This window comes from Anguilla anguilla, chromosome 12 (assembly GCF_013347855.1).
Source record: "Anguilla anguilla isolate fAngAng1 chromosome 12, fAngAng1.pri, whole genome shotgun sequence".
Lineage (NCBI taxonomy): Eukaryota > Metazoa > Chordata > Actinopteri > Anguilliformes > Anguillidae > Anguilla > Anguilla anguilla.
In genome coordinates this window covers 42756220-42770093 of record NC_049212.1, presented here as the reverse complement: position 1 = coordinate 42770093, position 13874 = coordinate 42756220, and the positions used below count along the sequence as shown (strand labels likewise).

Genomic DNA, 13874 nt, shown 5'->3' with positions numbered 1-13874 from the left:
TGACACCAAACCCTCTTACACACACTAACTTCCTCTCATTACACCCTCTCTCCCTCCCTCCTCCCCTCTCTCCCCTTCTGTCCTCTCCGCCGTATCCTCTCTCCCTCTCTCCTCCCCTCTCTCCCTCTCTCCTCTCCTCTCCAGAATGACCTGGATAAATTCTCTAAAGGGATAAACCGCTTCACCAGGGAAGACCCCACCTTCAGAGTTCACTTCGACACGGAGAGCAAAGAGACCATCATCTCCGGAATGGGAGAGCTGCACCTGGAGATCTATTCTCAGGTACTCCACCTGTACAGAGACTAAATCTATCCTCAGGTACTCCACCTGTACAGAGACTAAGTCTACTCTCAGGTACACTACCTGCACAGAGACTAAATCTGTTCTCAGGTACTCCACCTGTACAGAGACTAAATCTATCCTCAGGTACTCCACCTGTACAGAGACTAAATCTATCCTCAGGTACTCCACCTGTACAGTGACTAAGTCTACTCTCAGGTACTCCACCTGCACAGAGACTAAGTCTACTCTCAGGTACACTACCTGCACAGAGACTAAATCTGTTCTCAGGTACTCCACCTGTACAGAGACTAAATCTATTCTCAGGTACTCCACCTGTACAGAGACTAAATCTATCCTCAGGTACTCCACCTGTACAGAGACTAAATCTATCCTCAGGTACTCCACCTGTACAGTGACTAAGTCTACTCTCAGGTACTCCACCTGCACAGAGACTAAATCTGTTCTCAGGTACTCCACCTGCACAGAGACTAAATCTGTTCTCAGGTACTCCACCTGCACAGAGACTAAATCTGTTCTCAGGTACTCCACCTGTACAGAGACTAAATCTGTTCTCAGGTACTCCACCTGTACGGAGAACCTGTGTTCTGTCAGCAGGATTATAACTGCCCCTGCATGTGTTCTGTAGAGAATGGAGAGGGAGTATAACTGCCCCTGTGTGTGTTCTGTAGAGAATGGAGAGGGAGTATAACTGCCCCTGTGTGTGTTCTGTAGAGAATGGAGAGGGAGTATAACTGCCCCTGTGTGTGTTCTGTAGAGAATGGAGAGGGAGTATAACTGCCCCTGTGTGTGTTCTGTAGAGAATGGAGAGGGAGTATAACTGCCCCTGTGTGTGTTCTGTAGAGAATGGAGAGGGAGTATAACTGCCCCTGTGTGTGTTCTGTAGAGAATGGAGAGGGAGTATAACTGCCCCTGTGTGTTGGGGAGGCCCAAGGTGTCCTTCAGGGAGACGGTGTCCAGTTCTGTTCCGTAAGTTCTGCAACCCGCACAGTCTGCCCCATTCAACACACTCAGTTAAACTCTGAGTTCTACATGCACACACACAAACACACACACACACCGCACACACACACACACACACACACACGCTCACATGCACACACACACACACACGCTCTTCATGCGAACTATTACAGTGGTGTAGTAAATACAGCCACTGTTGTAACTGTATAAAGATCACACTGCTCTGCTTTTCATACACAGTGCTGGTGTTTATTGGATGGTTATGGTCCTTCAGAGTAGTTTTTTATACATAGTCAATGTACAGGCATTAGGTCACATGTGACTGTACTATGTTATGATAAGGTGAAATTGTAGCCATGCAGGAATGCTGTTAAACTGGGTGGTGTTGGGGTGGTGCTGTTGGTTTGGGGGTGGTGGTGTTGGAGTGGGAGTGGTGTTATGATGTTGGTGTTGGGGTGGGGGTGGTGTTAGGATGTTGGTGTTGGGGTGCGGGTGGTGTTCAGTTTGTGGTGTTGGGGCATGGGTGGTGTTGGGGTTCTGTTTGGGTGGTGATGTTGGGCATGAGTGGTGGTGTTAAGCTTGTGGTGTTACGATGATGTTTTTGGGATGGTATTAGAATGTTGCTGTTGGGTTGGGGGTGGTGTTAGGATGTTGGTGTTGGGGCATGGGTGGTGTTGGGGTGGTGGTGTTGGGGTTCTGTTTGGATGGTGATGTTGGGCATGGGTGGTGGTGTTAAGCTTGTGGTGTTACGATGATGTTTTTGGGATGGTATTAGAATGTTGCTGTTGGGTTGGGGGTGGTGTTGGGGTAGTGGTGTTTGGATGGAGGTGTTAGAGTATGGGTGTTAGGATGGTGGTGTTGGGGTGAGGGTGGTGTTAGGATGGTGGTGTTGGGGTGTGGGTGGTGTTAGGATGGTGGTGTTGTGGTGAGGGTGTTAGGATGGTGGTGTTGGGGTGTGGGTGGTGTTAGGATGGTGGTGTTGTGGCGAGGGTGGTGTTGGTTGGAGGCACTACACAGTGGTGGCATTTAGGCTGCCATTCGGCACTGAGCACTCTGACTCCCTCTGCTGGACACCAGGAGGCCTGCAGCTTCCAGGAGATGATCTCCTGTAAAACCCAGCACACTCTCACATTCATTATACACATAAACACATCCAGCACACACTCACATTCATTATACATATACACACATCCAGCACACACTCACATTCATTATACATATACACACATCCAGCACACACTCACATTCATTATACACATAAACACATCCAGCACACACTCACATTCATTATACATATACACACATCCAGCACACACTCACATTCATTATACATATACACACATCCAGCACACACTCACATTCATTATACACATAAACACATCCAGCACACACTCACATTCATTATACATATACACACATCTAGCACACACTCACATTCATTATACATATACACACATCCAGCACACTCTCACATTCATTATACACATAAACACATCTAGCACAAACTCACATTCATTATACATATACACACATCCAGCACAAACTCACATTCATTATACACATAAACACATCTAGCACACACTCACATTCATTATACATATACACACATCTAGCACACACTCACATTCATTATACACATAAACACATCTAGCACACACTCACATTCATTATACATATACACACATCCAGCACAAACTCACATTCATTATACACATAAACACATCTAGCACACACTCACATTCATTATACATATACACACATCCAGCACAAACTCACATTCATTATACATATACACACATCCAGCACAAACTCACATTCATTATACACATAAACACATCTAGCACACACTCACATTCATTATACATATACACACATCCAGCACACACTCACATTCATTATACATATACACACATCCAACACAAACTCACATTCATTATACACATAAACACATCTAGCACACACTCACATTCATTATACATATACACACATCCAGCACACACTCACATTCATTATACACATAAACACATCTAGCACACACTCACATTCATTATACATATACACACATCCAGCACACACTCACATTCATTATACACATAAACACATCTAGCACACACTCACATTCATTATACACATAAATAAAATTCATTTATATAGAAAGGTTCATTCTAATGTATATCTTCGTGTGGCTGAGTACTGATAATCTCCAGAGTTGAGTATCAGTTTGGTTTGTAGGTTTTAGTTTTTCTCCTCCTGTAAGCTCATGCATTTGTAAGAAAGCTGAATGCCCTCAGCAGTACTAATGGAGAGGACTCAGTGAAACTCAGGAAGTTTTGTGAGCGTTCTCCAGCATTTAGCTGGGACAGAAGCGCTAGGCGAAGTTGTTTTTGTGGATTTACCTGAGACACCATTTCATGGAGCAGGACGTGGAACTGGAACAGCAGTGTGTCGTTCTGGCTTTCCTGTCAGGACATCGTATTTTTTCAGAGAGTCAGCACTCAGTAATTACACAGGGTTAGAGACCAACTATAGGTACCACCTTTAAATGTCGTTTTCTAGTGAACATGTAATATAATAACAGTTAGAAAGGCTATAATGTTAATCTACCATGCCATGCTTACAGTTGTTTCACCCCCTGTACCATAATCTATAGAGCTCACCTGTACCATAATCTATAGAGCTCACCTGTACCATAATCTACAGAGCTCACCTGTACCATAATCTACAGAGCTCTTCTGTACCATAATCTACAGAGCTCACCTGTACCATAATCTACAGAGCTCATCTGTACCATAATCTACAGAGCTCACCTGTACCATAATCTATAGACCTCACCTGTACTATAATCTACAGAGCTCACCTGTACCATAATCTACAGAGCTCACCTGTACCATAATCTACAGAGCTCACCTGTACCATAATCTACAGAGCTCACCTCTACCATAATCTATAGAGCTCACCTGTACCATAATCTACAGAGCTCACCTGTACCATAATCTACAGATCTCACCTGTACCATAATCTACAGAGCTCACCTGTACCATAATCTACAGAGCTCACCTGTACCATAATCTATAGACCTCACCTGTACTATAATCTACAGAGCTCACCTGTACCATAATCTACAGAGCTCAGCTGCACCATAATCTATAGACCTCACCTGTACCATAATCTATAGACTTCACCTGTACCGTATTCTAAGGTGAGCTCACCTGTACCGTATGACACATTGAAAGCTTGCTCACCAGCTGTGTGACGTTGGCCAGCTGGGCCAGGTTGTACAGGGTGTTCTCGTTGGACTCTTTCAGCATCACAAAGCTGGAGGCCGCGCCCCCCAGGTGCCAAATGGGCCTCATCTCTGGAGCAATGTAGCCAAAGCTGTCTGCAGACAAACACACACATGCGCACACACACACACACACACACACACACACACACACACGCACACACGCACACACACACAAACGCGCACGCGCACACACACACACAAACATACAAACATTAGCATTCACAGGCACAATCTTTATCCTGTGTTAGCTGTCTGCAGATAAACACAGATACAGTCTTTATCCTGTGTGTGTGTGTGTGTGGATGGGTGGGTTAGCATAATGTTCATAGTAAATATCAGCGTGTGCATTTAAAGCCTGTAATGGTGAAGTGAGCGCCCCCTGTGTGTACTGTGTGGAAATGTCCGTAGTAGGTGAGACAGGTATTACAGGTGTAGCAGGTGAGACAGATGTAGCAGGGTAAGACAGGTGTAGCAGGTGTACCTGGTATATATTGGGCATCCACCAGGACACTGGCGTTGCTCTTCAGATGCTGGTAGAGAGCATCCTCTTCCACGGTGGTGTTGGTCTTGAGCAGGTCCTCACAGGAGCAGTGTACCTGGGGTGGGGCCTGTGAGGGCGGGGCCTGTAGGGGCAGGGACTGCACCTCATTGGCTGGGAACATCACCTCTGCAGAGCACAGGCCTGCAGACTTCTGTAGGAGCACATTGGGCCTTCATTTGAGCCGCAGTCACACAGAGATACTCCACAACCACACAAAGATTCTCCACTGTCACACAGAGATACTCCACAACCCCACAAAGATACTCCACTGTCACACAGTCACAGTCACACAGAGATACTCCACAGTCACTCAGAGATACTCCACAACCACACAGAGATACTCCACAGTCACACAGAGATACTCCACAGTCACACAGATACTCCATAGTTACACAGTGTTACACAGATTTAATCTGCTCTCAGTGTCACTGTCTGTATGTAAACGCTCTCCCCGGCTGCAGAGCTGATTAATGCGTCAGGTTGAGTGTAACTGGGGGAGCTACCAGCAGCAGCTCCAGGCTGGGGGGCTCAAACAGAGCAGGAGTGTAACAATTATTATTATTTTACAGGCCTGCGATTGGCAGTCTCCTCACAGCCAGCATATACATGACTGTAACACGCGCACACACACACACACACACACACACGCACTCACACTCTCACACTCACGCGCACACACACACACACATACTCACACGCACACACACACACACACACTCACTCACGTGCACACACACGCACACACACACACACACACACACACACAGTGTATGTTTACTCAGCAGCAGCAGGTCCCTGTGTAAACACACAGCTCAGAGCAGTGCACTGAGAGCTCACAGAGCCTCTCTCCACGCCCCTCATTGGGCGGGGCTGCTCAGGAGCTGCGCTCCTATTCGCCGGCAGTGGGGTCATGAGCCCTGAGATTCACACAGAATCTGCGTCGGTCAGGACAGACTGTGTTTCAGCAGAAACCTAAAGAACAGAAACCTAAAGAACAGAAACCTAAAGAACCGAAACCTAAAGAACAGAAACCTAAAGAGCAGAAACCTAAAGAACAGAAACCTAAAGAGCAGAAACCTAAAGAACAGAAACCTAAAGAACAGAAACCTAAAGAACCGAAGCCTCGGCAGCTGCTCCTCGCCACGCGGGCGTGGGACTCACTTCAGACACCCCGTCCTTCACGCTGAACGTCACATTGTACTTCATTCCTTTATCAGCCACTTCCTGCCAACGGGAGAGACAGGAGAGTCAGAGCAAGATGACAGAGCAAACATGTCACCCTGACAACCATATCAGCTCATACCACGACACCTGACCCTTAGTGTCTGATGCATGACTGTGCTCAGTACAGGTAATGAGTGAAGGATTAGTGTACCTAAACCACACCTGGGTCAGGTCTTAAACTCTTTAACCGCTCTCTGGCTCATCCCATCACACTTTCATATAGGAGGAGAACGACCAGTAATATTCAGAAGTGTTAGTGTTGTATAAAGTATGTAAAACAATTATTTGGCATCGGGTGTTATATTTCCTGTAAAGGTGTTCTGTTTCAGGTGTGCTGTTACCCTGTGTTCAGGTGTGCTGTAGCAGGTGTGTGTTCAGGTGCGCTGTAGCAGGTGTGTGTTCAGGTGCGCTGTAGCAGGTGTGTGTTCAGGTGCGCTGTAGCAGGTGTGTGTTCAGGTGCGCTGTAGCAGGTGTGTGTTCAGGTGTGCTGTAGCAGGTGTGTGTTCAGGTGCGCTGTAGCAGGTGTGTGTTCAGGTGCGCTGTAGCAGGTGTGTGTTCAGGTGTGCTGTAGCAGGTGTGTGTTCAGGTGCGCTGTAGCAGGTGTGTGTTCAGGTGTGCTGTAGCAGGTGTGTGTGTTCAGGTGTGCTGTAGCAGGTGTGTGTTCAGGTGCGCTGTAGCAGGTGTGTGTTCAGGTGTGCTGTAGCAGGTGTGTGTTCAGGTGCGCACAGGTTGGCGGTGCGGTCGCTCTCACCTCTAAAGTGGCACTCAGGACCTTCTCCACCTGCAGCCACCTGTAGGGGGAGCCGTGCTGGGTGTTGAGGTAGTGCTGAGCCACCTGGGCTGCTCTGCGGGCGGGGTAGTGCCCCGGGACGAGCTGCACCACCGGCATGTCCTGCCCCGTCTGAGAGTCACACAGAAGAGTCCGGAAGCACAGAGATCAGCGCTGGGCTGAGTCACACAGAGAAGAGTCCGGAAGCACAGAGATCAGCGCTGGGCTGAGTCACACAGAGAAGAGTCCGGAAGCACAGAGATCAGCGCTGGGCTGAGTCACACAGAGAAGAGTCCGGAAGCACAGAGATCAGCGCTGGGCTGAGTCACACAGAGAAGAGTCCGGAAGCACAGAGATCAGCGCTGGGCTGAGTGCAGACGTTTACGCGCGGGGGGGCACTTTACCCCCCCTCTGTGCCTCTGGGAGTCGGCTGGTTTAGAGCGAGGAGAGCGGGGAGAGCGAGGGAGAGCGGGGAGAGCGGGGGAGAGCGGGGAGAGCGAGAGCGAGCGGGGGGGCGAGGGAGAGCGGGGAGAGCGAGGGGTTAGCTTGTTGCTCTGGAGCAGAAAGGCAGCTGGAGTTTCTCTGGTTTGAAACAGACAGCCTGAGCCTGTGAGCGAGAGAGAGATAGAGAGAGCACTTCCTGTTTTTCACTGGAGTTAGACTAAATGGGCCACCCACTTTTAAAGAGACACACTTCCTATAATTCCTTTCACTCTTTCTGCCCTCTAGTGGACAGTGAACACATTACAGATGAAGTTGATTCTGTCTAATGAAGTTGATGAAACGTGTTTTTTTTTTTGCTCCTTGAAAAAAAATTCAGTCAGTTAACAGTTTAATACTTACTGTTACATGTCTAAAGTACAGTACGTACTGTTGCTGGCGGGTGATGATTGCATGTTTATCGGCTGCAGGTTTGACTTCACTCATAAGAAGCAGTCTGGGGGGTCGGGGCAGTATGGAAAGGTCGTCGGGGTGCTGGAGCCCTTGGACCCCGAGAGCAACACCAAGGTGGAGTTTGTGGATCAGACCATCGGCCCCAACATACCCAAGCAGTTCATACCCGCCATCGAAAAGGTAACCCGCCATCCGCTCAGTAATACCCCTTACCCAGGGCTTTCTCCCTGGGGGAGTAACTGCAGGGGGGGGGTGGAGGGGGTCACTGAAATTGGGGGTTAATTTTGAGCGCGTGTCCTCCCTCCGCCCCACAGGGCTTCAGGGAGGCCTGTGAGAAGGGGCCGCTCACGGGGCACAAGATTTCGGGCGTGCGCTTCGTCCTGGAGGACGGCGCTCATCACATGGTGGACTCCAACGAGGTCTCCTTCATCAGAGCCGGAGAGGGAGCTCTGAAACAGGGTGAGCCTGCTCTCTCTCTGTCTCTCTCCCTCTCTCTCTCTCTCTCTCTCTCTCTCTCTCTCCCATCCCCCCTCCTCTTCCCTCTCTTTCTCCCCCCCTCTCTCTCTCTCTCTCTCTCCCATCCCCCCCCTCTCTCTCTCTCTCTCTCTCTCTCCCATCCCCCCCCTCTCTCTCTCTCTCTCTCCCATCCCCCCTCCTCTTCCCTCTCTTTCCCCCCCCCTCTCTCTCTCTCTCTCTCTCCCCCCTTCCCTCTCTCTCTGTCTCTGCTAACATAACTTTGTCCCTGTAGCCTTGGAGAAGGCTAATGCTAATGTAACTGTGTCCCTATAGCCCTGGAGAAGGCTAATGCTAATGTGACTCTGTAGCCCTGGAGAAGGCTAATGCTAATGTAACTCTTTCTGTAGCCCTGGAGAAGGCTAATGCTAATGTAACTGTCTCTGTAGCCATGGAGAAGGCGAATGCTAATGTAACTCTCTCTGTAGGCATGGAGAAGGCTAATGCTAATGTAACTGTGTCCCAGTAGCGCTGGAGAAGGCTAATGCTAATGTAACTGTCTCTATAGCGCTGGAGCAGGCTAATGCTAATGTAACTCTCTCTGTAGCCCTGGAGAAGGCTAATGCTAATGTAACTGTGTCCCTATAGCCCTAGAGAAGGCTAATGCTAATGTGACTCTGTAGCCCTGGAGAAGGCTAATGCTAATGTAACTGTCTCTATAGCGCTGGAGAAGGCTAATGCTAATGTAACTCTCTCTGTAGCCACGGAGAAGGCTAATACTAATGTAACTGTGTCCCTGTAGCGCTGGGGAAGGCTAATGCTAATGTAACTGTGTCCCTGTAGCGCTGGAGAAGGCTAATGCTAATGTAACTGTGTCCCTGTAGCGCTGGAGAAGGCTGATATAACGGTGCTGGAGCCCATCATGTCTGTGGAGATTGTGGCTCCTAATGAGTTCCAGGGCACCGTCATCGCCGGGGTCAACCGTCGCCATGGCGTCATCACTGGGCAGGACGGAGCGGAGGGCTACTTCACGCTGTATGCCGATGTGAGTCCTGTCCTGAGACTACAGCACGCCACCTTCAGATTGTGATTTTGATCGCCTGTATAATGACAGTGGGGTGTTTCTGCTTTCTCAGGTTCCTCTGAATGACATGTTTGGGTACGCCTCAGAGCTGCGGTCCAATACAGAGGTGAGTGACTGAGTGACTGCCTTATGGGCCCCTGCCATACACCACACGCCTGCCTTACGGGCCCCTGCCATACACCACATGCCTTACACACACTTACACAAACCTTACACACACTTACACACCTGCCACGCCTTACACACAGTTACACACACTTACACACCTGCCACGCCTTACACACAGTTACACGCACTTACACACCTTACACAAACCTTACACAACCCTTACACACACTTACACACCTTACACACCTTACACACACTTACACACACTTACACACGCTTACATGCCTTACACAAACCTTACAAAAAACCTTACCAACACTTACACACCTTACACACACTTACACGCCTCACACACCTTACACACACTTACACGCCTTACACAAACCTTACACACCTTACACGCCTTACACAAACCTTACACACACTTACACACACTTACACACCTTACACACCTTATACACACTTACACGACTCAAACACCTTACACACACTTACACACACTTACACGCCTTACACAAACCTTACACACACTTACACAAACCTTACACACACTTACACACCTTACACACACTTACACACACTTACACGCCTTACACAAACCTTACACAAATCTTACCAACACTTACACACACTTACACGCCTTACACACACTTACACGCCTTACACAAACCTTACACACCTTACACACACTTACACGCCTTACACAAACCTTACACACACTTACACACCTTACACACCTTATACACACTTACACGACTCACACACCTTACACACACTTACACACACTTACACGCCTTACACAAACATTACACACACTTACACGCCTCACACACCTTACACACACTTACACACACTTACACACCTTACACAAACCTTACACACACTTACACGCCTCACACACTTTACACACACTTACACGCTGGATAGCCCTGTTCTAGAATGGCCACTGCATGTGCTTCCAATGCATTTAAACATTTATAGCAGAAGTAGTTGGGTTTAGTGTACGGTCAGATGTGTCCCTGTAGCCATGGAGAAGGCTAATGCTAATGCAACTCTCGTGTGTGTGTGCGTGCGTGCATGCGTGTGTGTGCGTGTACGTGTGTGTGTGTGTGCGTGTACATGGGTGTGTGTGTGCGTGTACGTGGGTATGTGTGCATGTGTGCATGTGTGTGTGTGTTTGCGTTCCTGGTTGTGTGTGCTCCAGGGGAAAGGAGAGTACACCATGGAGTACAGCAGGTACCAGCCCTGCCTGCCCAGCACACAGGAGGAGCTCGTCAACAAACACCTGGAGGCCACCGGCCAGCTACCAGCCAAGAAGGGCAAGGCCAAGAACTAACACACACACACACACCATGCACACACACACACACACACACACACACACACACACCATGCACACACACACACACACACACCATGCACACATACACACGCTCACACACACACACACACCATGCACACATACACACACAGAACTAACACACACACTCACACACATGCACACATACATTTTCTGGAGTTTTCCCCCAAAAGACTTGCATTGTGCTCAGATGAACAGCTCTCCTTTTCCAGCATCTTTTACCTCAGTGCTCCACAGTCACTGGTTTTATTTCTACTTCACCTTCCCCACATTCGCCCTCATCCCTTTGCTCGAAGCGGACCTGCCCTGTGAAACGACTCTGAACGACTCTGAACGAATCTAAATGACTCTGAATGACTCTGAATGACTCTGAACGCCTCTGAACGACTCTGAACGACTCCGCTCCCTGGCAGGCGCTGTAGTGGAGCACATTTGCGCGGGGTCTGGTTCGGGGGACGTACGGTTATTGGTTCATGTACTGTGTACAGCGTATGATGTTGATGATGTAATAAATAAGATCACATACAGCTGCTGCCCGGTGCTTTGAGTTCCCCCTTCCGTTCTGAACGCCAGGAGAGCGGGAGCAGGAAGGAGCGTCCGGCTGCCTGCCATCCGTCCTCCCGCTGACGCGTTCGAGCGAACGCGCCGTCACGACCGGCAGCATCGCAGCGATTCCGGCTGAACTCACCAGAGCAGGGGGCTCGGCGTCCGTCTGGTCCAGAGCGGGGGGCTCGGCGTCCGTCTGGTTAAAGCTGCCTCGGTCGCCGTGGTCATGGGCGCTGCGCTGGTCTGCAGTTTGGGGGCTCCCCTGCAGTCTCCGGATGGCGGGGGTCCCCTGGATCAGCGACAGGGCGGCGAGGAGGACGCACAGGGACCGGCTCATGGTGTGCAGCGGGCTGGACTGAGGGGTCCACAGCCCTCAGGCAGTTTATACCCCTCCTCTGATTGCACAAGCGCTCAGATAAGAGCCTGACGCTCGCCAGGCAGAGGCGGCTTCTGTAAACAAACGTCCTGCTCCGAGCGGAGGAATGTGCGGACGGACGTCCAGCGTGAGCCCCGTCTGCTCTGAGTCCCGCCCCCCTCTCTCGCCCCTCTCTCTCGCCCCTCTCCCCCGCCCCTCTCTCCTGCTCCTCTCTCCCGCCCCTCTCTCGCCCCTCTCCCTCACCCCTCTCCCGCCCCTCTCCCCCGCGGTTTGGAATGTAGCGTCACACCATCTGGTGAACGGCAGAGTACCATCCGGAATGTTCCGGTCTCTCTCTTCCCTCTGGGTGGAGAGACGTTCCTCTGACTCTTTCCTGTCCCCAAACCGAAACACGACGAGGCAAGCGCTGATAACCCAGCTGACCCAGGATGTTCTCACAGTGTTCCTGGAATGTTCCGGCAATGTTATAACATCGCCACTTCCTGCCAGCTGCATATTGCGCTGCTACTGTTCCCATGATGCAATGGCTGTGGGTCGTGACCTCTGCACAGCTCTGATTTCAGAAGCTAACCCGCGATAGAGACCACATCCTGCCTCACGCTAATGTGAGATTAGGATGTTTTTTAAATGGGGGCATTTATTCAGACAGTGTCATATAAAGGTGTGTGTGTTTATTTGAAATGTGTGTTATTTGAAGGTGTGTGAGTAGGTGTATGTGTGTGTGGCATGCATGTGTATGGCATGTGTGTGTGTAGTGTGTCTGTGCAGTGTATGTGTGTGTAGTGTATGAGTGTGTGTGTGTGTCGTGTGTGTGTGTCTGCAGTGTCTGTGTGTGTAGTGTGTGTGTGTGTAGAGTGTGTGTGTGTGTGTGTGTGTAGTGTGTCTGTATGTGTAGTGTGTGTGTGTGTAGTGTGTGTGCATGTGTGTGTGTAGTGTGTGTGCAGTATGTGTGTGTAGTGTGTGCGTGTGTGTAGTGTGTGTAGTGTGTGTGTGTAGTGTTCATGCACTCATGTTTATCACGGGTTCTGGAATGTTCCGGGCCGCCAGGCACTCTGGTGGTGAAGAGAGAGAGAGACCTACAGACTGAAGGAGAGAGAGAGAGACAGAGATGGTGAAGAGAGAGAGAGAGAGAGAGAGAGACAGAGACAGAGATGGTGAAGAGAGAGAGAGAGAGAGAGAGAGAGAGAGAGAGACCTACAGACTGAAGGAGAGAGAGAGAGAGAGGCAGAGATGGTGAAGAGAGAGAGAGAGAGAGAGAGAGAGAGACAGAGCTGGGAAACTGGCAGAGCTCCAGGGTCTCAGCCGGTAATGAGTCGGGGTAAATGAGGGTTCCCCTCGCAGGGAAGATGTGATTAAGTCTGCAGCCCCAGCGAGGGGGGGCCGGGGGGGCGGGCGGGACGGGGTGGGGGGGGGGGGAGGTTATCTGTGGAGCTGTGTGATAGTCCTTCCATAAACATCGAACTGACAAGCAGTCTGAGTCCAGTGCAAAAAAAAAAAAATCAACAGAAACAAGGAATCAAATCTAAACGGATCTCTGCAAATATGATGGACGTTCCTCGCTTGGCCACTCTGCAGTAGAGAGAGCGGCGTTCCCCTGATGACCACCAGAGGGCAGCAGACTCAGGCGAGCGGCATCGCTCAGAGAGCACTGGTGAAACACACTGCTGCAGTGCTGTGTGTCTCAGTGCTTAACTGGCATTCGTGTAACATTAAATCTCACCCTGGCCCGTCTGCAGGCTGGTAAACATTCATAAACAGTGTCTGGAAAATGCAGTGGATTATTACATATCATAAAGCACAGTGATCATGAAGATCAGAACAGCAGGTAGTGCAGGAGAACATTCTGGGTCATCGCCATGGTGATGTCTGTGCAGTCAGGACGGGTCATAAATTTGGAGGGAGGTGGTGAGGGAGGTGGGGGGTGGCAGCAGAGGAGGAAGTCTGAAGAACAGCCCATTAACCTTCCTCCT

At 49.8% G+C, this 13874-nt stretch overlaps 2 protein-coding genes across 5 annotated transcripts in view; one reads left to right on the top strand and one right to left on the bottom strand.

Annotated features, from left to right (window-relative positions):
• Positions 1–11032, top strand: part of gfm1 (G elongation factor, mitochondrial 1) — a 17928-nt gene extending 6896 nt beyond the window's left edge. The window contains exons 12-19 of one of the 3 annotated variants that reach the window (XM_035385884.1): positions 145–282; positions 1187–1269; positions 7995–8157; positions 8292–8436; positions 9315–9475; positions 9567–9620; positions 10827–10957; positions 10991–11021. In XM_035385884.1, the coding sequence (XP_035241775.1) occupies positions 145–282; positions 1187–1269; positions 7995–8157; positions 8292–8436; positions 9315–9475; positions 9567–9620; positions 10827–10957; position 10991 (876 nt within the window). In that variant the 3' untranslated portion in view covers positions 10992–11021. Of the gene's footprint in view, positions 1–144; positions 283–1186; positions 1270–7994; positions 8158–8291; positions 8437–8959; positions 9094–9314; positions 9476–9566; positions 9621–10826 lie in introns of those variants that run through there. The other 2 variants (XM_035385883.1, XM_035385885.1) reach the window with 2 other exon arrangements.
• lxn (latexin) lies at positions 1488–12038 on the bottom strand. 2 transcript variants are annotated; one of them, XM_035385887.1, is made up of 7 exons: positions 11701–12038; positions 7066–7215; positions 6252–6314; positions 5031–5241; positions 4506–4642; positions 3660–3722; positions 1488–2369 (listed from the first exon to the last, which is right to left on the bottom strand). In XM_035385887.1, exons 1-7 carry the CDS (start codon positions 11863–11865, stop codon positions 2229–2231), a joined length of 930 nt encoding a protein of 309 aa, XP_035241778.1. In that variant the 5' UTR covers positions 11866–12038; the 3' UTR covers positions 1488–2228. The 2 variants fall into 2 exon arrangements, with proteins under 2 accessions (XP_035241778.1, XP_035241777.1); XM_035385886.1 differs by having other exon boundaries at positions 11671–12037.
• Positions 12039–13874: the final 1836 nt, after the last annotated feature.

Coding starts and splice junctions, on each gene's coding strand:
- lxn (XM_035385886.1), bottom strand. CDS start 11,865: ATGAGCCGGTCCCTGTGCGTCCTCCTCGCCGCCCTGTCGCTGATCCAG. Junction 5,242..6,251: donor TGAAGGACGGGGTGTCTGAA/GTGAGTCCCACG, acceptor GTGCTCCTACAG/AAGTCTGCAGGCCTGTGCTC. Junction 3,723..4,505: donor TGGCCAACGTCACACAGCTG/GTGAGCAAGCTT, acceptor ATGTCCTGACAG/GAAAGCCAGAACGACACACT.